We start from the raw sequence: 14,577 nt of genomic DNA on the forward strand, positions 1-14,577 counted from the left end.
ACCACAAGGGCCATCCAGTCCAACCCCCTGCCAAGCAGGAAACACCATCAAAGCATCCTTGACCGCTGGTCCTGCTAGCTAGGGACAATGGGAGCTGTAGCCTGGAAACGATGCCTTATGAGGAACGGCTTAGGGAGCTGGGTATGTTTAGCCTGAGAAGAGAAGGTTAAGGGGTGATATGATAGCCATGTTCAAATATATCAAAGGATGTCATATAGAAGAGGGAGAAAGGTTGTTTTCTGCTGCTCCAGAGAAGCGGACACGGAGCAATGAATTCAAACTACAAGAAAGAAAGAGGATTCCACCTAAATATTAGGAAGAACTTCCTGACAGTAAGAGCTGTTCAGCAGTGGAATTTGCTACCAAGGAGTGTGGTGGAGTCTCCTTCTTTGGAGGTCTTTAAGCGGAGGCTTGACAGGCATATGTCAAGAATGCTTTGATGGTGTTTCCTGCTTGGCAGGGGGTTGGACTGGATGGCCCTTGTGGTCTCTTCCAACTCTACGATTCTATAATTCTAACAACTTGAGACCAAAGTTCTAGAAACGCGGAGCTTTTCTTACATTGCTACCCAAGCTGCTTTGGATCGTGTAAGAGCACCACATCCCAACGGGCTGAGCCATGATTGTGCTATTACAAGAACAGAACCTCTCCAAAGGCTTGGCCTGGGCTAGTGGTCACCTGTTGTTGGCTTCTTTCTCCAGCTTCCCGAGTTTCAATGCAGCCTGCAATTTTCTACCAGCCTTGGGGTATGGTTGGGATAAAATCATATGAGGGGTGCCAGAAAGAATGTCTGTCGGAGCCCAAAGGGGAGGGAAGGAAGGCAGCAAGATGGCCAGAGAGAAAAGAAGTGGTGTCGTGTCGGGATGTCTGCGCCCCCAAGTGATGGCACCTTCCATGGTCCAGAGGGAAAGAGGGGGGTTGAGGGGGCTGCCCGAGGCCGCTGCCCTAGTCGATGGGCCGGAAGGTGAGCAGAGGGGGTTTCTCTGGCATGAGGATGAAGCCATAGATGGTCTTAAGGTCCTCCTTGGAAACTGTATCAATCTTGAAGTTTCGCAGAATCTGAAACAAGAAGCACGGCCCGTGTGAGACTGGAGGCATGCCAGGGTGGGTGTTCCTCGAGTGGATGGTATGGGGGCCCCTTTCTCTCCTTACCGTTGCCTGAAAACAGGGACCACCAACCTTTCTGAGCCCGTGGCGGGTGCATTTTAAATAAGTGCAGTGGGCGCCAGTCACAAAATGGCTGGGTCCGTGCCAAGGAGCGAATCCAGTGGGGATCACTTCTGTGTAGCGATAGGTACGGTTGCAGTGGGAAGTGGGATGCTCCTCCGCGATACCCACCTACCCACCCCCAATGTCAGGCATGGAGGGCCACCCCCAGGAAACAATTCCACCGTGGGCACCTGGGATTTGTCACACAGCAGTTCTGAAGTCAGAGTGAAATTGGCTTTGGGGGAGCCACACCAAAACACAATATTTCAGAGGGGACCAGTGGCCTGTGGGCGACACCCATGTGCGCGGACTCCAAGAAGAGGGATACAAAGGCACTGAGCAAAGGGTCATGGGTGCATCCCCACATTGTGGCGCCTCCCAAGACGCTGGGCAGAGAATTGCTCCCACCTCCCAGACCTGCATCCCCGCAACTCACATGCATGAGGAAGAGGGTCATTTCTGCCTCCGCCAGGCGGCGCCCGATACACTGCCGTGACCCAAAGCCAAAGGCCAGCGCCTTGAAGCTGTTGTCCTCTTTGCCAGTCCAGCGGCTGGGGTCGTAGCGCTCAGGGTCCCTGAAGACCTCCGAGCTCCGGCCCATGGCATAGAGCCCCACCTGGCACAAGGTCTGCAAGGCAAGGAGGACAGTCTTGAGCGGGGGCTCCGGGGCAGCGTCCTTGGCAGGCTGAAATCAAGCTCTGGGGTTTCCAAAGGTGGTGGCTGGCTTGTCCGTTCACCCTGGACTTTCAGTCCCTCCAAGAAAAGTTGCTCCAGGCCGTTAGGTGGTCAGTTTCCTCCAGCCCATCATTGATCAAAACTCCACACAGATTTTTGCAATTTTGCCACCTGCCCGGGTAGCTCAGAGAAGGAGGATTTCTGAAGGAGGCTGGTTCACCTCATCCCCTTAGGTGAGCCAGCATCTTTTGGGGCCCTGCCCTGTGCATTCTGTACATTCTCAGGAACAGCTGGATTGTCTGGGTGTAGAGAGGTGTTCTCCAGTAGGACTTCTTCTAACCCAACCCACCAGGTAGACATAAGGCTGTAAGATTCCACTGCGAAGCCAAGAAGGCAAGGATGCACCAGGCATTAAGAACGTAAGAGCCTGCTGGATCAGGCCAATGGCCCGTTGAGCCCAGCATTCTGTTTTCATAGCAGCCAGCCAGATGCCCCAATGGGAAGCCCAGCAGCAGGATCTGAGCACAAGAGCAGCCCTCTCCCCTCCTGTGGTTTCCAGCAACTGGGATTCAGAAGCATCGCTGCCTCTGACTGTGGGAGCAGAGCACGGCCATCAGGGCTAGTGGCCATCAATAGCCCTCTCCTCCTCAATGAATGTGTCTCATTCTCTTTTAAAGCCATCCAGGATGGGGGCCATCCCTGCCTCCTGTGGAAGGAAGTGCCCTAAGGGAGGGAAACTTATTCTATTTCCCCTTTCTCCATGCCGTAGCTCCACATCTCCTCTCTTGCCTACTCTGACTGGCTTGTCAGGGTCTCAGGCAGAGGAGGGTCTTCCCCGCCATCACTCTGCCACCCAAATCTGCTTTCGGTTGGAGAGGCCAGAAATGGCGCCACTGACCGATGGTCCTTCTGCAAGGATAGGAATGATGGGCCGAGGCAGCCTTGATCACAGTATCTCTGATGGGAGTTAGAACAACAAGAATCGGCATGGGATCCTGGCTGATGGGAAGGGGGCCCAGGGGGTCTGCAAAGGATACTCACCCCAGCGGGCACACAGTAGTTCTGAAGCACCACATCCCTCATTGGGTAGCGCTGCACTGTAATTCCCACAGGGTAGAGCCTGCAAGAGAAAGGTGTCATTGTGGCTTCCCCAAGAAAGTGGAGGAAGAGAATAATAGCACCATAGAATGTAGACTTGGAAGGGACCCCAAGGGTCATCTAGTCCAACCCCCTGTGAGGCAGGAATATATATTCATTTTCAATAACAATCTACCAATTAATGACAAATTAAATCAAATCAATCCAAATCACAATAATAGCAATACACCAATTATATATTCCAATTATTAAAAAATGGGGACTTCCCATGTTCCAGATGTCTAGAGATAACCGTCCTCATTCATGTCTCTGCATTTGCGGCTATTTTTCAAATTCAAAACTAATATTATCCATCCTTATTCTCAGTTAGGAATATTTTGGCCAACATGGGGCTCAAACCCATGACCTTGAGGTTAAGAGTCTCATGCTCTACCGACTGAGCTATCCCAGCTTAGTACCACCAGTAGTTGTTTAAGGAAAGCCTTTCTTCATGCAGCTCATTGTTAATTCCTCTCCCATGAGCTTCCCAGTCCAATCCCAAGCTAATGGTTTTCATCTGCCCTGCCTCCCACAGCCACCTTGTGGGGCCCATTTCCTCGCCAGGCCCGGCACCCATCCTGCCCTCCTTACCTCAGAGTCTCCTTGATTGCTCCCTTGAGCAACGGCATGTCATTCATCACCTTGGAGAGCTCCCTGGATGTTACGGCAGCAGCCTTGACCTCTTCCCGAAGGGCTGTCTGGACTTGTGGGTTGCGGGCCAGCTCAAAGAGAGTGAAGAGCAGGGGCATGGCTGTCTGGAGGGAGGGAGGGAGGGAGGGAGAGAGTCAAGGGAGGAAGAAAATCCTCAGTGTGCCCCCTCCCCCAAATAATGGGAAGCTACTCAAACATGCAGTTGTGCTAGAACTGGTGTCACATATTCAGACTGTCTGGTCAGCAATTTGGTTGCCAGATTTTGCACCCACTGCCGTTTCTGAACTGTCTTCAAAGGCAAAATAGGAAGCCCTAGTTAACTGAAAACTTCCTGATTTGCTTGTTGTCTTGCACAAAGGGGAGAGAAGGTTGCCTGTGTGTCCAGAAGTCTCATTCATATTGCAGCAAGATAACATGCAAATAATCCGATTCTGGCCATTGTGTTCGGCGGAGGTTACAACTAGGAACGCGTAATAAGGATTGTGGCCTTCCTAAGTGTAAATGCTGCCACTACACTCGTTGTTACAAAGAGAGGGATGAAAACCACATGAAATGTCACTCTTCAACACCTTCATGTCATTGGTAGGAATGAGCAGCTTTCAATGTATAAAACCATAATGTCTCTTCAGTAATGTAATTTCCATGCTGATTCCATTGAACCTCTGAGTCTTCATACACTCCACATTAAATTATTTTCTTACTCATACCTGTTTTCTATATTATAATACTATCATTCCTCTTTATGTTGATCTTTTCTGTGAACCGCCTTGAGACCTCTGGGTATAGGGCGGTATATAAATTATCATCATCATCAGAAGGACACGTTGACAAAACCCACTGAAGCCAGTTTAATGGTCTCAGCCAGGCATCCCCAAACTTTGGCCCTCCAGATGTTTTGGACTACAATTCCCATCATCCCTGACCACTGGTCCTGTTAGCTAGGGATCATGGGAGTTGTAGTCCCAAAACATCTGGAGGGCCGCAGTTTGGGGATGCCTGGTCTCAGCCTTCTGCTTTTCCAGACTAACAGTGACATGGCCTCTTCCACAGCAACCGTTTCTGTAGCTGGAAGCAGTCAGTGTGGGGCTGGCCAGGCGGGAATAAACCAGCAAAGCAGGGGGCAGGCCTTACAGGACCCCTTGCAGAAGGTCCCAGGCTCTTCAATTAAGGCTGGGCCACATCTCCCATCTGAAACCCAGGAGAGCCATTGTTATCAGTCAGTGGGGCCGAGACTAAGCTCAAGCAAGCAACCAACCCATGCTTTGGGCCTGGTCCGATGTTCCTGATCTGTTTATGAGATGGGGCACACCCACCGTGTCCACGCTGCCCGCCGTGAGCTCTGTCATGTTGGCCTTGATGGAGTCGAGGGGCATCTCTTCCTGCAGAAGCAGCTCGGCCATGATCCCCGAATACTTGCGGGGCTGCCCCAGGCAAAACTCCTGGTAGATATTCTGTATGCACTTGTCCGCTGCAGAAGCAAGGAGAGGCGGGTGGGAATCAGGTCCAGGCGCAGTGAGAAGCGCCCCACCCTCGGCCTTAGAAACAAGCCAGGGGTGGCTGGTGGGGGGGGGCAGGCAGGGAGCCCAACAGCAGGTGGCGCCAGAGACAATGACAGGCAGCCTCGTTTTGCCCCCCCCTTCTGTGGTGGGTTCTACAAGGGGCGCCGCTGAGACTAAGGGAGAGGAGGAAGCAGACAGGAAGCACCACTCTCTAAACTGGCTGTAGGAAAGATGGGAAAGCAGGCAAGTAGGGTTGGCTGAGAACAAACTGAGCACCAACTGTATCCAGGCCCCGAAAGGCACCTAAGGACCTACATAGTACATTGGGACCCCAGGAGCTCCAAGGCCATGGCTGTTCCCAGCAAGACAGAACCAGTGAGGGGCCTCCTCCCACACCAGAGATGGGCACCAGTGCATTGGCAGCGCCCGATCTCCTGGAAGTTAAGGGAAGCTAACAAGGTCAAGCTTCAGGCGTTCAAAACAGAGAGACCTCCACTGACTTATGTTTAGCCTGGAGAAGAGAAGGTTAAGGGGTGATATGATAGCCATGTTCAAATATATGAAAGGATGTCATATGGAGGAGGGAGAAAGGTTGTTTTCTGCTGCTCCAGAGAAGCGGACACGGAGCAATGGATTCAAACTGCAAGAAAGAAGATTCCACCTCAACATTAGGAAGAACTTCCTGACAGTAAGAGCTGTTTGGCAGTGGAATTTGCTGCCAAGGAGTGTGGTGGAGTCTCCTTCTTTGGAGGTCTTTAAGCAGAGGCTTGACAGGCATATGTCAGGAATGCTTTGATGGTGTTTCCTGCTTGGCAGGGGGTTGGACTGGATGGCCCTTGTGGTCTCTTCCAACTCTATGATTCTATGATTCTATGACTTGCATTTCATAGAATCATAGAATCATAGAGTTGGAAGAGACCCCAAGGGTCTGCACACTGTCTTACCAGGGTGGTACACAGTCGGGTTATGTCCTGCAACTGCAGCCTCTGCAACTAGCCTCTCTTCCTTCGCTGCCACCAAGTGTCCCTTGCCCAGTGCCCACCGCCAGCCCTCGACTGGTCTATCTAAGGCCAGCTCATGCAGGCCCATGACTGTGAAGCAGGGACTGTGTCACATTCCTGCTCCAGACAGCACATGCATGCTTAATTCCAGCTCAAAGGTTAATGCTCGGGAGCACTGCTTGCCCTGCCACCCCCTCAAACAGCTCAGCCGCTCCTTTGCACCCCAGTTGGGTGAGGGGGAGCCACTGCCCCACGGTGCTCTCCCCTCTCCCCCCCCCACAAGGAATCTGGAGCTCACCGTGCTTAAAGATGGCATCCCAGGCCTCCATGTGATCTCGCCAGAGCTTGTTATTCACCCAGCGCATGACCCCGGGCGGGAGGAAGAGGAGGGGGAGGGTGGTGCGCAGCATCGTCTCCACGGTGTCGATGAAGTGCTGGGACTCCGGATTGGGATTCTCATCCAGTAGGCCCAGGCGCTGCCCATACAAGGCGTAGCTGCTGGCTGCCGGGATTGGAGGAGGAAGGTTGGAGGTTAGATGTCAAAGGGGAGGGAGGGGGGGCTTTCCAGATGCACTCTCCTGCGGAAGGAAGGAAGGAAGGAAGGAAGGAAGGAAGGAAGGAAGGAAGGAGCGTCTTCCTCGACAAAGTTTCAAATCCTTGGCAATATTCCAGGGGAATAGTCCTGTGGAACTCTCTCCCACAGGAGGCTGTGATGGACATCAACCTATATGACTTTAAAAGAGGGCTGGAAAAATTCATGGAGGAGATGGCGATCAATGGCTTTGAGCCACGATGGCCAGGATTTGCCAAAGGCAGCAATACTTGTGAATACTAGTTGAACCGGACTATGGATTTTTGTAACTTTTAAGGATTATTTGTGGGATGGAACACTGGGGCAGACAAGTCACAACAGTTCCTAGAGTGTCCACTAACAGAAACTCACCTGGAGGAACACCTGACTAAGTTCCTGTTCCCCCAGACATGCAAATGAGATGGTTTAGCTGGAACAAAAGCCCTTAGCCAGCAGCCATTCTCTCTCTTAGCCTTCTCTTCTTTGATGGGAACACATCTCCAGAGAATCTACAATTAGGATGGTTCTCCCTCTTGGCCTGCAGCCAAGAGTGAGACCAGATGGAGCCTCTCTTTACTAAGTAGTCTCCAGATGTATATACTTGTAACTTTTCTAAGCAAGCCTGCCTTTCTGAGATTATGCTGTTAACTCAGGATGAAACTGTAAGTAAACTCTATCTTATTTTATAAACACTGTGTTGTGTATTTCTTTTAAGAGGGACAAAGGGGACTTTGCCAGGAAGTATAATATTGAAGTATAAAGTATAATATTATTGTACAAGTTTTAGCAAACCTGAACACACACGCTTTGCTGCGCACAAAAGGGGAATGTCACTCTGCTGATATTGGAAGCTTGCTAACACAAGCTTGGATAGGATCTATCTAATAATAAAACCTAATCCACATCCCTAACATTCCCACATTATTGGCTGCCTGATTTTCATCACTGAATATATTGAAACCTGGCAAGACTTTAAAAGTGAGTAAACTGTAAAGCTTTTATTTTTTCCTGTTTACCTAAACAGTCTGAGAGTGATTTCTTTGTTAAGAGGAAAACATAAATGGGACAAAAGTAACCCAAATCTGCATAAAGCGATTCCTTGGATATCGTATTTATTCTAGAGGGTGATGCATCCCTGTCCTAAAGGCTTCTAGAGATAAGCTGCAGGTGGGTGGTGATTTTTAACTCTACTGAAATAGGTACTTGCATTCTTACACGAGTAAGAAGAGGAGGGAGAAGAAACTCTCCCCCACCCCCAAAAAATTCTCGTACCTTCCAGGGTGAAGCGGAAGAGGTCGCGGTAGAGGTCAACCGTGAGCGAGCGCCGTGCATTCTTCCTGATCAGCCGATGTATGGACTCAGCAAAATCCTCAGCCACTGTGTTGAGGAAGGGCAGGAACTTCCGGGTGCCCACCGGGCTGATCACCTCTTTGTTGAGGATGAGCCGGTCTGAGCGCCAGTCCTCCCCATTCCTGCGTGGGAAGAAGACCCCACAGTCAGGTAGGAGACTCTGCCCCTGGAGGAGAGCTTGGCTTGGCTTCCTGTGCAGGAACTCCCTCGCCCACCCCTGACCCTTGCTTTCCCCGTGTTCCCTCCTGGGCCTGGCACCCCAATTGCCATCACTCAGAGGTAACTCAGTGGCAGAGCATTTTCCTTGCACGCAGAAGGTCCCGGGTTCGGTTCCTGACGGCATCTCCAAGAAGGGCTGGGAGAGGCTCCTTCTCTGAAATCCTGAAGATCGGCTGCTGCCAGCCAGTGCAGCCAGCGCTGAGCTAGATGGAGCAATGATCTGACTCAGTAGAAGACAGTGCTCTGTACTCCTCCTGTGTTCCCATTCCTGCCTCGAAGCTCAGCGTTGCCTCTGTGGGATGGAACACTGGGGCAGACAAGTCACAACAGTTCCTAGAGTGTCCACTAACAGGAACTTACCTGGAGGGACACCTGATTAAGTTCCTGTTCCTAAAGACATGCAAATGAGATGTTTTAGCTGGGACAAAGCCCCTAGCCAGCAGCCATTCTCTCTCTTAGCCTTCTATCCTTCGATGGGAACACATCTCCAGAGAATCTACAGTTAGGATGGTTCTCCCTCTCGGCCTGCAGCCAAGAGAGAGACCAGATGGAGCCTCACTTTACTAAGAAGACTCCAGATGTATATATTTGTAACTTTTCTATGTAAGCCTGCCTTTCTGAGATTATGCTGTTAACTCAGGATGTCATGTTAGTAAACTCTATCTTATTTTAATACTACTGTGTTGTGTATTTCTTTTAAGAGGGACAAAGGGGATTTGTCAGGAAGTATAACATTGTTGTAGAGGTTCTAACAAACCTAACGCTCACGCTTTGCTTCGCACAAAAGGGGAATGTCACTCTGCTGATATTGGAAGCTTGCTAACACAAGCTTGGATAGGATCTATCTAATAATATATCCTAATCCACATCCCTAACATTCCCACAGCCTCCACATATTCCCAGTCCATCCCAACCACATGCCAATATTAACCAGAGGGTACCTGAGGTCATCTAGACTCCAGCTCCCATCAGCCTCAGGCAGCACGGCCAGGGATCAGCCATGAAGGGTGCTGCTGTCCAGTAATACCAGAAGACCATGGACTTATTGGGTTGTTCCGTGAAGGACACTTTTAACCAGAGGAGCTGAGATTCAAGAGGAGGCAGACATGTCTAATTTCAAACCCATCTTGGCTCTGGTGCGCTACAGCAGCAGGGACTGGGAGAATCACAGAACCAGAAAGGACCAACCACAAATGTCGTCTAGCCCAACCTCCTGCGATGCAGGAATCTTTCACCCAAATCCACAACTCTGAGATTAAGAGTCTCATGCTCTATCAACTGAGCTAAGAATGCTTTGACGTCATTCTGACAAGGGATGAGATGCAGCGTTCCTGAGACCCAGCGCAGTGGTTACAGCAGCCTTTTATTATCAAGCCAGAGCTCCCGGTGTTGTTAGACTGCAGCTCCCATCATCCTTGACCACTAGTCCTCGCAGCTAGGGATGATGGGAGTTGTAGGCCAATAGCATTTGGGGACCCAAGTTTGAGGAATAATAATAATAATAATAATAATTTATTATTTATACCCCGCCCATCTGGGACCCAGGTGGCGCTGTGGGTTAAACCACTGAGCCTGGGGCTTGCTGATCAGAAGGTCGGCGGTTCGAATCCCTGTGACGGGGTGAGCTCCCGTTGCTTGGTCCCAGCTCCTGCCAACCTAGCAGTTCGAAAGCAGGTCAAAATGCAAGTAGATAAATAGGAACCGCTACAGCGGGAAGGTAAACGGCGTTTCCATGTGCTGCTCTGGTTTGCCAGAAGTGGTTTTGTCATGCTGGCCACATGACCTGGAAGCTATACGCCAGTTCCCTCGGCCAATAATGCGAGATGAGCGCGCAACCCCAGAGTCATCTGCAACTGGACCTAATGGTCAAGGGTCCCTTTACCTTTATCTTTACCCCGCCCATCTGGCTGGGTTTCCCCAGCCACTCTGGGCGGCTTCCAACAGAAAAATAAAACACAGTAATCTATTAAACATTAAAAGCCTCCCTGAACAGGGCTGCCTTCAGATGTCTTCTAAAAGTCTGGTAGTTGTTTTCCTCTTTGACATCTGTTGGGAGGGCGTTCCACAGGGCGGGCGCCACCACCGAGAAGGCCCTCTCTGCCTAGTTCCCTGCAACTTGGCTTCTCGCAATGAGGGAACCACCAGAAGGCCCTTGGTGCTGGACCTCAGTGTCCGGGCAGAACGATGGGGGTGGAGACACTCCTTCAGGTATGAGGAAGGCTGGGTTAGAGTGTTGGGCTAGTCCTGGAGAGACCTGGATTTGAATCCCCACTTGGCCATGAAGCTCCCTGAGTGGCCTTTGGTCAGTCACTGCCTCAAAGGGTTGTTGTGGAGATTAAATGAGGAGAGGGAGAGGAACTGTGCACCCACACTTAGAAAAAAAGATGCAATAAATAAATAAACAAATGGGAAGTTATCCCACTGCATGAGGCCGTCCCAGCCATCCGGGGGGCACCGGGTGTGGGAAACGCAGAAGTTATGCCACTAAAGTTCCCGATGCCACGTCCAGCAGCAGCAGCAGCCCGCCCTTCCCTCCTGGCCTCACTCACAATAGGAAGACTCCGCATTTGTGGTTGCGCAGTGTACGGTGGGCGATCCACGAATTGATCCCCATTCGGCGTGGGAAGATCCCCTCGGACTGGAACAGCACGGCAGCATCTCGGGGCAGGAGCAGGTGGACGGAGTCGTAGGTGCCCAGCGTCTCCCTGCCAAGTGGGATGGAGTCAAGCCCTTGAGATATGACCCCACACACACACACACAAGGCAGCCCCTGCGAAATCCCAGGACCAAAGTGCAGCTCCAGAAGTGCAGAATAAACAGAAAACTTCTCTCCTCTCTCTCTCTCTCTCACTCACACACACACACACACACACACACACACACACACACTTGAGCAAATCTCTGCCCTCAACAGAGGGGCTGATTCATACAAGCAGAGAGTAGATTTTTTTTTTAACTGGCTTGTAGAATGTACTAGCTGGTGGGTCTGCATTGTTCAGCAGCCGTGGGGTTAATTTATTTGGCTTGGTGAAATTGCCTCCCTAGGGAAGCCCAGCCAGCCCCAGCCGCCATTCCTTTTAGCAACCTTCTTGCAAGGCAAGGTAGCTTTTTAAGGAAGCCTGTTGGGTGCTCTCCTTTGGAAGCAATGCATTTGAGGAAGCACCACAGAGCCCGTGTGGAAGACCATCGGGTATAAATCCACCTCCATTGGGCTGTTAATGGTGAACGACCTATTGCTGCATAAACCCACACTAAGGCGGCAGTCTAATACTGCCTAATACTGAAATCAGGTCTAGGAGCTGAACGGTGGTGGCTCAGATGAAGACCCTGGACTGTGGTCTTCCGAGCGCAAGCCATGCAAGCTCATGCAAGTTTTAAATGGCTCACTACCACACTCTGCCTTAAAATCTGCATTAGTTTAGTTGCCTATAAACAGCCCTTGTTATGGGACTGGAGTCTGAAATGGGCTGAAACCCACGGGTTAAAATCCATGAGATGCTTTTAGGAGACCAAAGCCCTAAGATTTGGCATGGGCAGAGCCCACCCAACATGCCCTGGTTCCTGGAAATGCCATTTATAAACATGCCATTTATGCACCTGGTCCCCCAGAAGAAAGTGTGTTCCCACACACATCCCACACTTTCCAATGTGGTTCTTCCCCACATTTCCCCCTGCAAAAAAGTCTGGGGTTTGTTTGTTTGTTTAATAACGTGGATTTGCTGTGCTAAGGTGACAGGGCACTTTATTTGGTCCTAAATGCGAGGTTATTGTTTTTCTTGCTTCTGGTTTAATTTTGCATTTTAGTCTTGCAAACCGCCCTGAGATCCCTTGATGAAGGGCAGTATATAAATCGAATAGATAAAATTAGACTAAATAAAAACTCTAAGACATGTCTGGATTGCTTCTGCATAAGAGTGTCCACCTGAGAGCGGGTTTGGAACTCACCTGTAGATCGGTCCCAGGTTCTGGAAGTTCTTCTGCATGATGTGGTGGAAGTTTGGGAAGCTGTTGGTCCTCCAGAACTGGTACAGGTTGACCCAGGCGTTGGGGCTGCTGCGGGGGATGGCCTCAAATGGCAGCACTCTGGAGATTGGTGGCCTTGGGGCCACAGCCGGGGCCACAGAATGGCATGGCTGCCCCGAGCAGAAGGAGCGCAGGACGCGGGAGGGAGCAGACCGGGGGCTCATCTGACCACGGGCTCCCATCTCCCCTCCCCTGCCGTCGCAGCACCCCGGCCACCTCCTGGGTCTTCTGGTTCCTCTCCAAGTGCTCTCCCCGAGGAGGAAGAGAGCGAGGGGCCTTATAACCCTGCCAGGGCCTCCCCCGGCCAAGGACACAGCGCCATGCAAGCGCACGTCCTCCCAGCCCTGTCGGAAATGATGACATCTCCTTTGGGGACACGGAAGGAGGCTCCCCCTCCGCACGTCAAGGCAGAAGGGACCTCAAAGGCCATCGACCCAGCCAGCTCCTGCCAGCTAGAGCACTACAGAGCTGCGGCATCTCTGCATCCGCTCCATAGCTCAGCCACTACTAGCTGCTGTCTCTAAAAATGGGGGGGGGGAGTTGAGAGCAGCTAGGAAAGGCCCTCTCCACACTGCTGCTGTCAACACACACACACACACACACACACACACACACACACACACACACTTTTCATAGAATCATAGAATCGTAGAGTTGGAAGAGACCACAAGGGCCATCCAGTCCAACCCCCTGCCAAGCAGGAAACACCATCAAAGCATTCTTGACATATGCCTGTCAAGCCTCCGCTTAAAGACCTCCAAAGAAGGAGACTCCACCACACTCCTTGGTAGCAAATTCCACTGCCGAACAGCTCTTACTGTCAGGAAGTTCTTTCTAATGTTTAGGAGGAATCTTCTTTCTTGTAGTTTGAATCCATTGCTCCATGTCCGCTTCTCTGGAGCAGCAGGAAACAACCTTTCTCCCTCCTCTATATGACATTATATATTTGAACATGGCTATCATATCACCCCTTAACCTTCTCTTCTCCAGGCTAAACATACCCAGCTCCCTAAGCCGTTCCTCATAAGGCATCGTTTCCAGGCCTTTTATTCAACTCCTGGGCCCTGAGAAGTCCCCTGTCTGTATTCATTAACTGCCGGGAAGTCTAAGCAAAACCTGTACTTGTTTAGGGAAGTTTTTAATGTTTGACGTTTTATTGTGCTTTTAATATTCTGTTGGGAGCCGCCCAGAGTGGCTGGAGAAACCCATCCAGATGGGTGGGGTATACATAATCAATCCGTTGTTGTTGTTGTTGTTGTTGTTGTTGTTGTTTTGTTGTTGTTGTTGTGTTTCTATTTCCTCCAGGCAGATAGATCTCTCATTTTGCATTGAGTAAGCCTTGCAGTTTTCTGGGCTACGACCTGGCAAGCTCAGGCCTTGGAAAGGCCTTTAATTGCCCACAATCTTAAAACCGAAGAAGTACAGAGCTTTCTGAAGCACCAACTGAGTCGGCGAAGGGATAGAAAAGAAGTGGGAGCCCTTTCAGATATGATGGGGAGGCCAATGGCAGCTCAGCCTTGAGATTTGTCAGGTGAGCCACACCTGCAACTCTAGTCGTGTCGGATGGGGCCGCTGGGAGTTGCAGTCCAACAATGCGTAGAAACCTTGCAGGGCCACCGGCTGGGCACCCCTGGGCTAGAGTAAGAACCGCACACCTAGCCCAGCTCTACAGTGATATGGAATAGAATCCCACTCCATACACTCTGGTTGTATCGCAGAGTGGTTAGAGCAACCTTCAGGAGTCACTCATCCCCTTTAAGGAGTTCTGACTATGGGGATGGAGCAGTGACTCCTCTAGGGAGAAAGGTTGCAGAGTTCAGGACTTCTTAGTTTGAAGGAAAGGAAATTAAGAGGTAGAATCATAGAATCATAGAGTTGGAAGAGACCACAAGGGCCACCCAGTCCAACCCCCTGCCAAGCAGGAAACACCATCAAAGCATTCTTGACATATGGCTGTCAAGTCTCTGCTTAAAGACCTCCAAAGAAGGAGACTCCACCACACTCCTTGGTAGCAAATTCCACTGCCGAACAGCTCTTACTGTCAGGGTGGCACAATTGTTATGATTGGTGATGGTGGCGATGATAGAAGCTTATAAAATTATCCATGGCATGCAGAGGGTGGACAGAGAAAAGTCATCCCCCGCTCCTAAGACATCCCATTGCGCTGAATGTGGAGAGATTCAGGACAGACACAAGCTAGTCCTTCTTCACACAGCGCAGAGTTAACCTGTGGGACTTCCTC

The 14,577-nt window shown here is 50.8% G+C and overlaps 1 protein-coding gene across 1 annotated transcript; it reads right to left on the reverse strand.

The window, feature by feature from the left end:
- Positions 1 to 301: 301 nt before the first annotated feature.
- LOC118089700 (cytochrome P450 11B, mitochondrial-like) lies at positions 302 to 12,578 on the reverse strand. Its single transcript, XM_088676129.1, has 9 exons — positions 12,258 to 12,578; positions 10,862 to 11,017; positions 8,016 to 8,215; positions 6,471 to 6,674; positions 4,986 to 5,140; positions 3,613 to 3,776; positions 2,926 to 3,004; positions 1,646 to 1,837; positions 302 to 1,059 (listed from the first exon to the last, which is right to left on the reverse strand). The coding sequence occupies exons 1-9, from the start codon at positions 12,515 to 12,517 to the stop codon at positions 946 to 948; spliced, it is 1,524 nt and encodes a 507-aa protein (XP_088532255.1). The 5' UTR covers positions 12,518 to 12,578; the 3' UTR covers positions 302 to 945.
- Positions 12,579 to 14,577: the final 1,999 nt, after the last annotated feature.

Source organism: Zootoca vivipara, chromosome 8, assembly GCF_965207765.1.
Source record: "Zootoca vivipara chromosome 8, rZooViv2.hap1.1, whole genome shotgun sequence".
NCBI classification, from domain to species: Eukaryota; Metazoa; Chordata; class Lepidosauria; order Squamata; family Lacertidae; genus Zootoca; species Zootoca vivipara.